The 12,708-nt window shown below is 64.4% G+C and overlaps 2 protein-coding genes and 1 non-coding gene across 9 annotated transcripts; 1 reads left to right on the top strand and 2 right to left on the bottom strand.

Moving 5' to 3' along the window:
* Positions 1 to 1,748: 1,748 nt before the first annotated feature.
* On the bottom strand, positions 1,749 to 4,219 carry RPLP2 (ribosomal protein lateral stalk subunit P2). Of its 2 annotated transcripts, none has more exons than XM_027531335.1 (5): positions 3,815 to 4,219; positions 3,507 to 3,630; positions 2,647 to 2,695; positions 1,971 to 2,069; positions 1,749 to 1,865 (listed from the first exon to the last, which is right to left on the bottom strand). In XM_027531335.1, exons 2-5 carry the CDS (start codon positions 3,627 to 3,629, stop codon positions 1,789 to 1,791), a joined length of 348 nt encoding a protein of 115 aa, XP_027387136.1. In that variant the 5' UTR covers position 3,630; positions 3,815 to 4,219; the 3' UTR covers positions 1,749 to 1,788. The 2 variants fall into 2 exon arrangements, with proteins under 2 accessions (XP_027387136.1, XP_027387137.1); XM_027531336.1 differs by having other exon boundaries at positions 1,749 to 1,862.
* LOC113886634 lies at positions 2,482 to 2,616 on the bottom strand. Its single transcript, XR_003509517.1, has one exon. It is a non-coding gene; the product is annotated as a small nucleolar RNA SNORA52 (small nucleolar RNA).
* A 1,703-nt stretch (positions 4,220 to 5,922) lies between the features above and the next one.
* Positions 5,923 to 12,581, top strand: PIDD1 (p53-induced death domain protein 1). Of its 6 annotated transcripts, none has more exons than XM_027531323.1 (16): positions 5,923 to 6,401; positions 7,062 to 7,417; positions 7,852 to 8,265; positions 8,606 to 8,815; positions 8,901 to 8,955; positions 9,128 to 9,329; positions 9,418 to 9,543; positions 10,035 to 10,214; positions 10,294 to 10,441; positions 10,526 to 10,661; positions 10,739 to 10,889; positions 10,972 to 11,095; positions 11,169 to 11,287; positions 11,366 to 11,479; positions 11,583 to 11,782; positions 11,997 to 12,581. In XM_027531323.1, exons 2-16 carry the CDS (start codon positions 7,114 to 7,116, stop codon positions 12,253 to 12,255), a joined length of 2,742 nt encoding a protein of 913 aa, XP_027387124.1. In that variant the 5' UTR covers positions 5,923 to 6,401; positions 7,062 to 7,113; the 3' UTR covers positions 12,256 to 12,581. The 6 variants fall into 6 exon arrangements, with proteins under 6 accessions (XP_027387124.1, XP_027387126.1, XP_027387123.1 ...); XM_027531325.1 differs by lacking the exon at positions 5,923 to 6,401 and adding an exon at positions 6,408 to 6,540; XM_027531322.1 differs by lacking the exon at positions 5,923 to 6,401 and adding an exon at positions 6,408 to 6,721.
* Positions 12,582 to 12,708: the final 127 nt, after the last annotated feature.

The following is a 12,708-nucleotide window of genomic DNA, read 5'->3' as shown; positions in this document are numbered from 1 at the left end:
TTCCACACGCTAGCTGACTTGTTTTGGGTACATAACCCTCCCTTTAGGCCCCTGGGACCAGTTCTGGAGCCAGGAACATCAAGCCCTTCCCAGAATGCTGCCTGTGGAGTGGGAGGAGGACCTGCCCCTTCCCCCAGGCAGTACAGATGAGAGTCCCTGGGGGTTGCTGACCACCAGGCAGGGGTCCTCTGCCCCCACAGGGTCCAGCCTAGGATTGCGAGTCCTGCCCCTGGACCCTGGGTCCACTCCTCTGGGAGGGGCCCCAATACCCTAGCCTTGGGCCACAGCCCCAGTTCAGCTGTGTCCCTGGGCACACAGAGCCCCCCCAAGCCCCACCACACCCCAGACCTTTTCCCCGTCCTGTGTCCTCACCCCCGTCCAAGCCCCCACTCCTCAGGGCCAGCACTTCTGCCCTGGGGCCTCTTCCGGAGGCCCCCACCCCTCTGTCCTGCCATCTCCTGTGCTGCACTCGCCACTCTCCTCTGGAACTGTGAGCCCACAGCTCCATAAATGCCTACTGCGGGGTGAGCTCCTAGCACTTGCCCACCACACCACAGCCTTCAGAAAGGCAGAGGATCTACTGGGTAGCCTGGCATTGGCAGGCAGAGGCCCAAGGCCGTGAAGACTGCCAACAGCTACAGGGCCAGCATAGTGAGATGAATTGATGCTTTTCAACTGTGGTGTTGAAGACTCTAGAGCATCCCTTGGACTGCAAGGAGATCCAACCAGTCCATCCTAAAGGAAATCAGTCCTGAATATTCATTGGAAGGATTGATGGTGAAGCTGAGACTCCAATAGTTTGGTCACTTGATGCAAAGAACTTACTCACTGGCAAAGACCCTGAAGCTGGCAAGATTGAAGGTGGGAGAAGGGGATGACAGGATGAGATAGTTGGATGGCATCACCAACTCAACGGACAGGAATTTGAGTAAGCTCCAGGAGTTAGGGATAGATGGGGAGGCCTGGTGTGCTGCAGTCCACGGGGAACCAGTTGGACATGACTGAGCGAGACTGAACCGGGCAGTGAGGGCCTCTCCCCTCTGCCCTGTATTCTAGGCCAGAACCTGGAAGAAGGGGCATGGGCAGGCCTACCACTAAAGGACCTGAAGAGCGCGCAACCCAGCGCTGCTGTCTGCAAGCCACTTCCACATCTGCCCAGCAAAGACAGCCGGGGACACTGAGGCTCAGAGCAGCTGGGGCATGGGCAGGCCTACCGCTAAAGGACCTGACGAGCGCGCAACCCAGCGCTGCTGTCTGCAAGCCACTTCCACATCTGCCCAGCAAAGACAGCTGGGGACACTGAGGCTCAGAGCAGCTGAGTGACACCCGAGTTGCTCGGGAGCTAAGGTGGAGCTGGGGTGCTGACTCGAACAAGACCAGGCGCCCGACTCCTACGACGGAATCCTTGTGTAACTGAAACCACTCAGTCTAACGGGAACTGCTGGCCTCAACTGGAGGTACCAGCCTCATAGAGCAGAGGCCACCCTCCCCAGGTTCTGAAAATTTTCTGGACGGGGAGTCCCCTGAAAGCCTTATTCCCTCCAAGACCCTGGCAGTCCTCAGGAGCAGGGACAACGTCCAAGAAAGAGGCTCAAGGCTTGGCCATACTCAAGACCCACAGGAAGTGACCCTTCCCGGGAACCCCAGTCCTGGCTCTTCAGACTTCACCGAACAAGGGTCCCGGTTCATCCCAGAACGAGACAAGGATGCAGAGACCACACTGACAAACCACGCACAGAAAGCTCAAGAAATACATAAAAAGGGTTTTATTTGCAGGGGAGCGGGACTCTAGTCAAACAAGCCGAAGCCCATGTCGTCATCTGACTCCTCCGACTCTTCCTTCTTCTCCTCCTTCTTCTCCTCTGCTGTGGGGAGAAAGCATGGTGAGCTCAGTCGCAGTGCAGGCCACACACCCAGCAGAGACAGACCTCAGGGCGTGTGCACCAACAGCTGCCTGGACCTCCGCTTACCTGCGGCTGGAGCAGAACCCGCAGCGGGTGCTGCCGATCCTGGGGCAGCGGAGACGGCCACAGCCCCACCAGCCGGCACACTGGCCAGCTTGCCGATACCTGCAGAGACCAAAGGGGAAGTGAGCCCTGGTGTTCCACCTGAATGTCATCTCAGAGTGAAGGGGCACTGTCCAGCTCATCCGGGTCTGTGTCAGATTCCCATTTTCCCAGACATGGGCTTCTAGGAATCCCTCCAGCAGACCTGCAGGCCCACGGTGCCCTACCCGGGAGATAAGCTGGACAAACATGCTTACGACCAGGCAGAGAGAATCCACTGTCCCAGTGTCCAGATCCTCACCCCCCCACAGTGAGCTCACAGACAAAAACAACTCCCCCAAAGCTCAACTCCCAAGCAAGCCCAGCTCCAGCCTGACCTCACAGGGCAGGGCCTGTGGTCAGTCCTAGCCCCCGTGGTGAGACTTGTTTACAGACGCTCACTGAGGGCACAGCCACCCCTGCCGCTCTGCCCAGGGGTTGTCTAGAAGCGCCCATAGCATGAGCCCACGGAGACCCTGCTCACTCCTCTGGGTAAGGCTTCTAGGGTGCTCTGGTCCACAAGCGAAGCCTGGCAGGCCACAGGCTGACCGGCAGGGATTAGAATGGACCGTGCAAACCAAAGCCTCGAACACGACCTCACCCTGAGCAATGACGTCCTCGATGTTCTTTCCGTGGAGCTCACTGATGACCTAGAGCAGATGAGGAGCGGGGTCACCAGAGGCCACACACAGCGCCCCCGCACAGCAGTTATGACCCACGCAGGACAGGTAAGACACCCACATGAGAACTAACACCAAAACTTACTGCTGAAAAGAAACGCAAAATACCTCACTTCACACTCAATACCTATCAAAATAACCTTCCCTAGGTTCAAAGAGAGCTTCCCTGGTGGCCCAGTCAGTAAAGATTCCACCTGCAACGCGGGAGAGACCAGGGTACCATCCCTGGGTCGGGAAGCATTCTTGCCTGGAGACTCCCCACGGACAGAGGAACCTGATGGGCTACAGTTCATGGGGCGGCATAGTCGGACACCACGGAGTGACTAAGCACAGCACAGCACTTCGATTCCTGGGTTGGGACGATCCCTTGGAGAAGGAAATGGCAACCCACTCCAATATTCTCGCCTGGGAAATCCCATGGACAGAGGAATCTGACGGTCTACAGCCCATCGGGTCGCAACAGTCAGACACGACTTAGCGAGTAAACCACCACCACACTGAGTTCAAAAAATAAAGTTAACGTGGGCTTGTTTACAGTTAAAAAAAAAGTTTACACGTGACTTGTTCCCACTGAGCCACGCTATCGCGGACTTGACTTCATCCCCACTTTTTCTTACTTTGGGCTGTACCAGTACATTTGGGCAGTTCGAAAACCACATGGGCGGGCAAAGGCCTTCCACTAAACCCGCGGCAACCTACTTCCCTGGGTTGGGTAGGAGAGGGAGCCCCGTATGCGGCGTATAGGGTCGGCGGGGCCTTCAGGCCCCTGCGAGGCGGCTACCTTGTTGAGCCGATCGTCGTCTGCCTCGATGCCCACGCTGTCCAGGATCTTTTTGATGTCCTTGGCGCTGGGGGAGGAGTTGCCCCCGAGGGCGGCCAACAAGTAGGAGGCAACGTAACGCATCCTAGCGCGTGAGACAAGGACACGGCATTAAGGGCGGCCTCGGGTCCCTGCGAGGCCAGTGTACGGCCGCGCGCGGCTGGTGCGGAGCCGCCGCCGAGGCCTGGCCCACGCCCTGCCCCGCCCGCCCCCCACGGCACTCACGACCGCGGCCAGGCCCCGCGGCCTGGCCCTCCCGGCCCACTCACTCAGCGGCGGCAGAGCAGCCTCGCGCGTGCGATCTCGGTGGCGTCAGGGACGGAAAGGAAGGCGCCGGTTCTGGGGGCGGGAGTAATTCGCTACCCAGAAGCCTCCGGGACTTGCGCTCGGCGCCCGACGAGGGCGCCTCCTAGTGACGTCACGCAGCGCCTAGCCAATGAGGACGCGGGAGACGCCATTATCCCGTCTGTCCCGCAGCCGCCACCGCAAAAGCGGAAGGCAGTTCCAGGGCTGTCTTCGTATATATAATGGGGTGACTGCCGCCCGAGATCCCTGGGGGAAGTGGGGCTGAGAGAGGAGCGAGTCCGGAGTGTAGGTTTCTCCCTTCAGGGTTCCCAGGATGCCGCGCGGCGCCTACAGCTCCCAGCATACAGAGCGGCCTCCGCGCGCTGGTCGCTTCTCTGCCGGAGCGGCGGACGCGGCCGGCGAACTACAAGTCCCATGGTGCACGGCTACCGGAAGCGAGGCGGCGCCGCTGCGGGCCGCACGTGGCCCGGCGCCGCTGCTGGGGTCGGGCCAGCTACGCAGCAGGAGTTGGCTGTCCGGCCTGGCCCAGACGGGCGGGCGAGTCGCCCCGCGCGTTTACTCCGCGGAACCCAGCCACTGCTCACTCCATCCCTAGTACCACGGCGGGGGCCCCAGGAGAAGCTGGGAGGCTCTGTCACCGCCTCTCGGAGGAGCGGAGCCAGAACCTTCCACGCCCGTGTGATCCGCCCCCACCTGGGCTGTGCCCTTTCGGAAGAGACATCAGCTTAGCCATGGACACAGCACACATTGCTCCTTCACTCCTTGTCGGGGACCTTGCTGCAGGCTGGCCTCAGTCCCCCCCCCCAGGCCAGGCCCGGTTCTGCTTCCTCAGAACTTAGGTTCTAGTGCACGGACCAGAGTAGTTAAACGAGGCAGTCCCAGGCTGACGTAAACCCTGAGCGAAGAGGGCTGAAGGATGAGCGAGCGCCTGCCCTGCGAAGATCGGAGCGAGCATCAGGCCCCAGGAGTAAAGGCCTTGCTGAGGTGGCTGGAGATGGGTTCAGAGGCAGCAGGCAGCCCGGGCGGGCTCGTGTTAGGGCCCAGCCCCGATGTGATAACGCAGACCCCACGGAAATCCCATTACATCGATGAGGGTCAGGCATAGAAAAGTTTTTTTGCTCAAAGTCACACAGCTGGTGAGGAAAACCATCTGGCGAGGATGGGACTGTTGCAGTCACACGGGAAAGTGGTCAGTTGTGATTTTTTTTAATGGCACGATAATACATACTGTAAAACCACTTTAATCATACAGTTCAGTGGCACTAGATTCGTTCATACCGACGTGCAACCATCGCCACGGTGTATCCAGAACTTTTCCCCTCCTGAATTCTAAACAGTAACGCCCCCTCCCTCCCCCAGCCCGCGGCTCCCGTTTACTTTCCATTTCCATGTTGACTGCGGTAGGGATCTTACATAAATGGACTCCTACAGAATTCGTCCTCTTGTGTCTGGCTTATTTCATTAAGCGGAATACCCTTAAAGTTCATTCACATTGTAACATGTGTCAGGACTTCGTTACCTTTTGTTGCTCAGTTGCTCGATCCTGTTGGACTCTACAACCCCATGGACTGCAGCATGCCAGACTTCCCTGTCCTTCACTAGCTCCCAGGGTTTGCTCAAACTCACGTCCATTGAGTTGATGACTCATTACTTTTTAAGTCTGAGTGATGTTCCTGCATGTGTGTGTGTGTGTGTTTGTGTGTGTGTTTATTCTGGCATTTATGTGGAAACTGAAGGGGGAATAGGAGCTGGGGAGAACACAGGCCTAGCAGGAACTGCCCGTCCAGGTGGGGAGGGTGGCGGAAAGAGGGTAGAGAGGTGTCATTTGGGGCAGAACAGGCTGGAGCAGACGTGTATGTTCACAGGCACCTCTTCTGTGAGGTGAGGAAGGACCAGTCTGGAAAGCTTTCTTGAGAGACAGATCTGGTTTGAGGTCCTTGACTTTGGCCTTCACCAGCTAGTGGCCTTGGGCCACATCTGATCGCTCCCATCTCCTTTTCCTCACTGTGAGACGCTGAGAAAGGAGGCAGCCTATGGGGAAGCCCGCTGGGGCTGGGGGGGCGGGGGGCGGGGGGCGGCGCTGGGAGGTGGCCCAGAGTGCACCCATTAAGGTAGGGTCATGGAAGGTGGGCCCTGGGCTCTACGGGGCCTGAGAGGACGCCTTTGGGGACTGGCTGTCCTCGGTGCTGTCCTCCGGTAGGAGGTGGGTGTGGGGCAGCAGCTGCGATCAGCCCTCAGGACCCCCTCCAGCCAGAGATCGCACTAGTTGATTTTAACACGGGGCCGGGAGTGCATGGCCAGAGCAGAGCGGGCCCAGGGCCCGAGAACCTCGGAAGGGTTGGGTTTTGTGGCGCGAAAAGCGGGCCTTCCCGCGGGAAGGCCGGTCGCACAGACGCACGCCGGCCGACAGGAAGCTGAGTGCGGCAGGGCGGTGTCTGGCAGAGAGCAGGCGGGGCGGGCGGGACCCTGAGACCCCTGCCGGCGGAGCCTGCAGACGCCAGGCGAGCTTCCCACGCGGCCGGACCCGGAAACGCGCCGCCCGGAGCGCAGGTGACGCGCGGACCGCGGGCGCGTCTAGGGGACGCGGAGGTTGGGGTGCGGGTGTTGCGGTGCGGTCTCTCCCCCAGGACACGCCCCAAGCGGTCGTGGCCGCGACTGCGCGGGGCACCGACCTCCCCTGCGGACCGAGGTGCGAGCTGGAAGTGGCGGGAAAGTCCTCCTCCAGGGGCCAGGAAGTGGGGTCCCGTCCTCATGAACCCCCTTGCACTGCTTGGACAGACGCGGGCAGGATCACTGGTGTCCTTGCCTGGGCTACCGCCCCACGTGGTAGATGAGAGCCAGTGCCTCGGTTGGAGCCGAGAAATGTGAAGGTTGGAGGTGGGACTCTGGTGCCCAGCAGGCAGAGTTGGGGGGGCTGGACTAGGAGTCCCTTTTCAAGTTTGTAGACTCGGGGTGTGAAGCCTCCCTCCCCCAGTCCCTCAGGCATGTCCCCAAGCCCCTCTGCACTCACAGGTCTCCTGCCTGCCGCCTTCCCAGCCCCGGGGAGTCCTGTTGCCCAGCCCATGTCAGTGACAGTTGTCCAGCCTAGGCGTTGGACTCTGGACCAGTGGGCCTGGCTCTCTGCAGCCTGAGTTCCCCTTCCTCTGGCTGGGAGAACGCCCAGCCCGCTCCTCCCCCTGACTGCAGCCTCTTTGGGTCCTGCCTGAGCAGGCCTGCCTGGCGAGCTGGGACATGTCTGGTCCCCGAGGACGGCTGGTGGGCGATGGCTGCGATGGAGGCGGGGCCGGTGCCTGCGACATTGGCCCAAGAAGATGCTGCGAGAGATGCTTCAGAGGCTGCGGGTGCGGGGCCGGAGGCGCCCCTGCTCCCGGCAGGGAACCGGCTAAGCCTGCACCTGCACCCCGGGGGCTGCCGCCGGCTGCTGCGCCTGTGTGCCCAGCAGGCCCCTCAGCTGCTGGAGGTGGACTTCTTGCAGCTGAGTGGCCACGAGGACCCTCAGCTGCTGGAGGCTGCCCTGGCCCGGCTGCCTTGGAGCCTGCCACGCCTCCGCTCCCTGGTCCTCAAAGGTGAGCGCCCCCAGTCCCAGCCCTGGCCCAGCCTCTCTCTAGCTCCTGCCTCTGCTTCCTGGTCCCGAAAGGTGGACCCCGGCCCGAGCCCTGTCCCCTGCACAGCTCTACCCAGCTGCATTCCCCCAAGAGGAAGCTGGCTGGGCCTGGGCTCCCAGACCCAGCAGCTGCACAGTGGGGTCTCCAGCAGACCCCAGGGTGGGTCTTTCTCCTGAGGTGGGTCACCAGTGGGTGACGGCTCTCAGCTGAGATGAGACCGCACCGTCTGTGTGCCCGCTTCACCTGCAGGTGGTCTCCAGCATCTGTCTGTCTCAGTTTTGGTGGGGTTGGGGTGGAGCTCTGCGTTCCCATGCACCCGTTTCCCTGGCTGGCAGAGCTGGGCCCACCTGGGACTCCGATATGAGGGCCACGTCAGTCTGCCTCTCCCCCATCAGGTGGGCAACGTCGGGAGGCCCTGGGTGCCTGCCTCCGGGGGTCCCTTGCCACACTGCCCGCCAGCCTGAGCAGCCTAGCCCGCTTGGCCCACCTGGATCTGAGCTTCAACAGCCTGGAGACGCTGCCAGCCTGCGTCCCCCAGATGTGTGGCCTGGACGCCCTCCTGCTGTCTCGTAACTGCCTCTCAGAACTGCCCGCGGCCCTGGGGGCCCTCCCCGCTCTCACCTTCCTCGCCGTCACCCACAACCGCCTGCGAACGCTGCCCCCAGCCCTGGGAGCCCTGTCCAGCCTGCAGCGCCTCGATCTCTCTGGGAACTTGCTGGAGGCCCTGCCCCCTGAGATCGGAGGCCTAGGCAGCCTGGCCGAGCTCAATCTGGCCTCCAATCGGCTGCAGAGCCTCCCCAGCTCCCTCGGTGAGTTGCGGCCCTGGCTCCCCGGGCCCAGTGGGGAATGTCTGTGGGCCGCCGGCTGCCCTGCCCCCCTCCGCGGCTGTCTTTCCTCTGCGGTGCCCTGTACACGCGGGCTGGCCCGCCTGAGCGTTCGCCTTCCCCGGCAGCTCTTGCGTGCCCCCCGCTTCCCTGGCTGTCGAGTCTTCCCACCTGCACAGGCCTCCCCAAGCTCTCTAGTCCAGCTACAGGGCGGAGACTGAAAGGGCTTCCCAGGAGGCCCCAGTGTGAGCCGCCTGGCCTGGCGCTCGGGGACTGGGGTGGCCGTGGTATTCCTCTGCTGGCCCTAAGCCGGCGCCTCCCGCAGCGGGGCTGCGGGCCCTACGGCTCTTCATTCTGCACAGCAACCTCCTGGCTTCGGTGCCCGCCAGCCTGGCCCGCCTCCCGCTGCTCACCCGGCTCGACCTGAGGGACAACCAGCTCCGGGACGTGCCCCCTGAGCTGCTGGACGCCCCCTTCGTGCACCTGCAAGGAAACCCCTTGGGCAGGCCCCCTCCTGACCCCCCCAGCCCCCCAGGTAGGGTCACGGTGGGGCTGGGGGCAGACCACAGACAGGACACAGGTGTCATCAGTGGCCTAACCTCACATCTGTCCTTGCCCAGGGCCACCCGTGGTCCCAGAAATGCCTAGGCTGTTGCTGACCTCAGATCGGGACAGGTATGGCGTGAGGGAGGGGCTGGGCTGGAAAAGCCTCTGTCCACCCCGTCACCCTGCCTTCACTGTACACCTTGCCTGTGCCTCGGGGGTCTCCCACAGGTGCCCGGGGCGCCAGATTCAGACCGAGGGGACCCTGCTGTGTCTGACCCTGTGCGCTCCTGTCTTCCCTTAGCTTTGCCGTGACCCCCCAAGGCTGCTCCGTGACCTTGGCCTGTGGCGTCCGCCTGCAGTTCCCCGCGGGGGCCACTGCTGCCCCCATGACCATCCGCTACCGCCTGTGGCTGCCAGAGCCACGCCTCGTGCCCCTGGGTCCCCACGACGCTCTCCTCAGTGGTGTCCTAGAGCTGCAGCCCCACGGGGTGGCTTTCCAGCAGGCACGACCGGGGCAGGGTGGGGTGGGCGAGGGCCCCGGCGAGGAGGGTCCGGTGTGGCCCCGGCGCTCATGCCCCCCTCGCCTGGCAGGAGGTGGGCCTGTGGCTGCTCTTCGTGCCCCCACGGGCCCGGCGTTGCCGTGAGGTGGTGGTCAGGACGCTGAGTGACAACAGCTGGAGCGACCTGGAGACCCACCTAGAGGAGGAGACACCCAAGGTGAGGGCAGCCTGGAGACCCACCTAGAGCAGGAGACACCCAAGGTGAGGGCGGCCTGGAGACCCGCCTAGAGCAGGAGACACCCAAGGTGAGGGCGGCCTGCACCACCTGGGAAGGGCCGGCCCTGACCCTGTGCCCTGCGCCCGCGGCCCTGCTCCGGCCCGCCGGCCCTGACCCCATGCTCTGCACCCACGCCCGCCAGCCCTGACCCCATGCTCTGCACCCGTACCCGCCGGCCCTGACCCCGTGCCCTGCACCCATGCCCACGGCCCTGCCCCAGCCCGCCGGCCCTGACCCCATGCTCTGCACCCGTGCCCGCCGGCCCTGACCCCATGCTCTGCGGCCCTGACCCCGTGGCCCTGCCCCGGCCCGCCGGCCCTGACCCCGTGCCCTGCACCCGTGCCCGCGGCCCTGCCCCAGCCCACCGGCCCTGACCCTGTGCCTTGCACCCGTGCCCGCGGCCCTGACCCCGTGCTCTGCACCCACGCCAGCGGCTCTGGGCCCACTGTCAGGTGCCCCACTTCTCCTGGTTCCTCGTGGTTTCGCGCCCTGTGTCCGATGCCTGCCTGGTGCCACCAGAGGGGACGCTGCTGTGCTCCTCGGGACACGCCGGGGTCAGGGTCACCTTCCCCGCGGGGGCCACCGAGGAGCCCCGGCACGTTCGCATGCAGGTAGGGGCTGGGATGCCCGCTGGGGTGGCGGGGGCGCCCAGGCACAGAAGTGACCACGAGGGCGGCCCGTCTGCTCCAGGTGGTGCGTGTGGGCAGCAGAGAGCTGCCGGCCCTGCTGGGGGAGCCCGAGGCGGCCTCCAGCCCCCTGCTCTGCCTCTCGCAGAGCGGACCCTCGAGCTTCCTTCGGCCAGTCACCATCCAGCTGCCTCTGCCGCCCGGCGTCACAGGTGAGGGCAGCCGTGTGGCACGGGGCGGGGGTGGTGCTCAGAAGGGGCGCCCCGGTCAGAGGCCTCAGCCGTTGTCCCCGCCAGGCCTGAGTCTGGACCGTGCCCGCCTGCACCTGCTGCATCGGGCTGCCCCCGCGGCCGCCTGGGACGACATCACGGCGCAGGTGGCCCTGGAGCTCACGCACCTGTACGCACGCTTCCAGGTCACGCGCTTCTCCTGGTCAGTGCCCCCACCTCCTCAGCCCCCTCCCCACGTCCCCCCAGCCTGCAGGGCCCCCCTCACCCCCGCCTTCCCAGGTACTGGCTCTGGTACACCACCAAGGCCTGCGTGGGGAGCCTGGCACGGAAGGCCTGGGAGCGGCTGCGGCTGTACCGTGTGAACCTCATCGCACTGCAGAGACGCCGGGACCCCGAGCAGGTCCTGCTGCAGTGCCTGCCCCGCAACAAGGTGGGGGCGGCAGAGGGCTGGGGGGCGGGGGGAGGGGTGCAGGGCGTCGGGCGCCCAGCCAGTGGGTCCCCCGCCCCCCCAGGTGGACGCCACCCTGCGGCGGCTGCTGGAGCGATACCGCGGCCCTGAGCCCTCAGACACCGTGGAGATGTTTGAGGGCGAGAAGTTCTTCGCTGCCTTCGAGAGGGGAATTGACATTGATGCAGGTGTGCCCCGGCGCCCAGAGAAGGGATGCTGGGTCTGCCCCCGAGTCCCTGCTGAACCCCCCTGTGCCCACAGACCGCCCAGACTGCGTGGAGGGCAGGCTGTGCTTTGTTTTCTATTCCCACCTGAAGAACCTGAAGGAGGTGTACGTGACCACTGCCCTGGACCGACGGGCTCGGGCCGTGAGAGGCCAGGTGGGCCAGTGGGGTGGGCGCCCCGGGCTGCCCGGGCCAAAGCCAGAGCGCTGAAGCCCACCTCCTCCTCTCCCCCAGGTGTCCTTCTACCGGGGCGAGGTGCCGGAGGTGGTGCCTGAGGAGGCAGAAGCTGCCCGGCAGAAGAGGGGCCCAGCTGCCCTGTGGATGGCCACTCTGCCCATCAAGCTGCCCGTGAGGCCTAGCTGGGGAGCCCCGTGTGGAGGGGAGGGGGGAGGAGCCGCCAGGGTGGGCTGGGGTGAGGCCGGGGCTCACTGCCACCTCGACCTGCCCGCAGAGATTGCAGGGATGCGAGGGCCCGACTCGGGAGCCTGGCCTATCCCTGGCACCTCTGAACCTGGGCGACGCCGAGACCGGCTTCCTGACCCAGAGCAACCTGCTGAACGTGGCCGGGCGCCTGGGCCCCGACTGGCCGGCTGTGGCCCTGCACCTGGGCCTGCCCTACCGTGAGCTCCAGCGCATCCGGCATGAGTTCCGGTCAGTTCTGAGCCTCTCGTCCTGCTGGCCTCCCCCTGGAGGCTGGCTGAGGTTCCGTCCAGGGGAGGCGGGGGCAGGGCAGATGGGCAGGAAGGGGAGGTTTTGGCCACCCCTGCCCCAGGGAGCAAGACCCCCGTGCTGGGAGGGAGAACAAGGCCCTGGGTGTGGTGGGTGGTCTTGGCGGGCCCCCCTGACTGCTCCCCTGTCCCCCCAGGGATGACCTGGATGGGCAGATCCGCCACATGCTCTTCTCCTGGGCGGAGCGCCAGGCTGGGCAGCCAGGGGCCGTGGGGCGCCTCGTGCAGGCCCTGGAGCAGAGTGACCGGCGGGACGTGGCCGAAGAGGTGCGGGCTGTCCTGGAGCTTGGCCGCCGCAAGTACCAGGAGGGCATCCGGCACACGAGCCTGGCCCCCGGAAACCTCACCTCGCCTGACCGGTTGCCGTCACCCTCCCCAGAGCCTGCCCAGGCCTAGACCCCAGACTTCGGGCTGGACCCTGAGGCTCCCGTTTTCAAACTTTCCCTGCGTGTGAGCAAAGTGCCCCCCCACCCGTGTAACACACATGCACTGGCCTGGTCTCTGTCTCAGCTCTGACTTTCTCGGGTGGAGAGGCCAGTGGAAGGCCAGGGGTGGCCAAGTGATCTGAGGCCTGGCCCTGCTCTGCTGCAAGCCGGCCTGCTCTCATTCCCACTGGTCTGCGCCCAGCGCCTGCATTGGGTCCTGATCTCGGGGAGGGAGTGGAGTCCCAGCTACAAAGTAACGGCTGCTGCCCCATGAATACAGTCGTGTGCAGGACGGCGCATCTGCCTTTTGGTTGGGGGCCTGGTGCTTGGCCAATTCAGTTCCCACGGCTCCTCCCTTAGGGACACTTCGTCCCAGCGCACCCCCCATCCGCTGGCCCGACGGAAGTAGTCCCTGGCCCGTGCA

This window comes from Bos indicus x Bos taurus, chromosome 29 (assembly GCF_003369695.1).
Source record: "Bos indicus x Bos taurus breed Angus x Brahman F1 hybrid chromosome 29, Bos_hybrid_MaternalHap_v2.0, whole genome shotgun sequence".
Lineage (NCBI taxonomy): Eukaryota > Metazoa > Chordata > Mammalia > Artiodactyla > Bovidae > Bos > Bos indicus x Bos taurus.
Note: the sequence above shows the minus strand (reverse complement) of the source record. Positions and strands in the feature narration are given on the sequence as shown.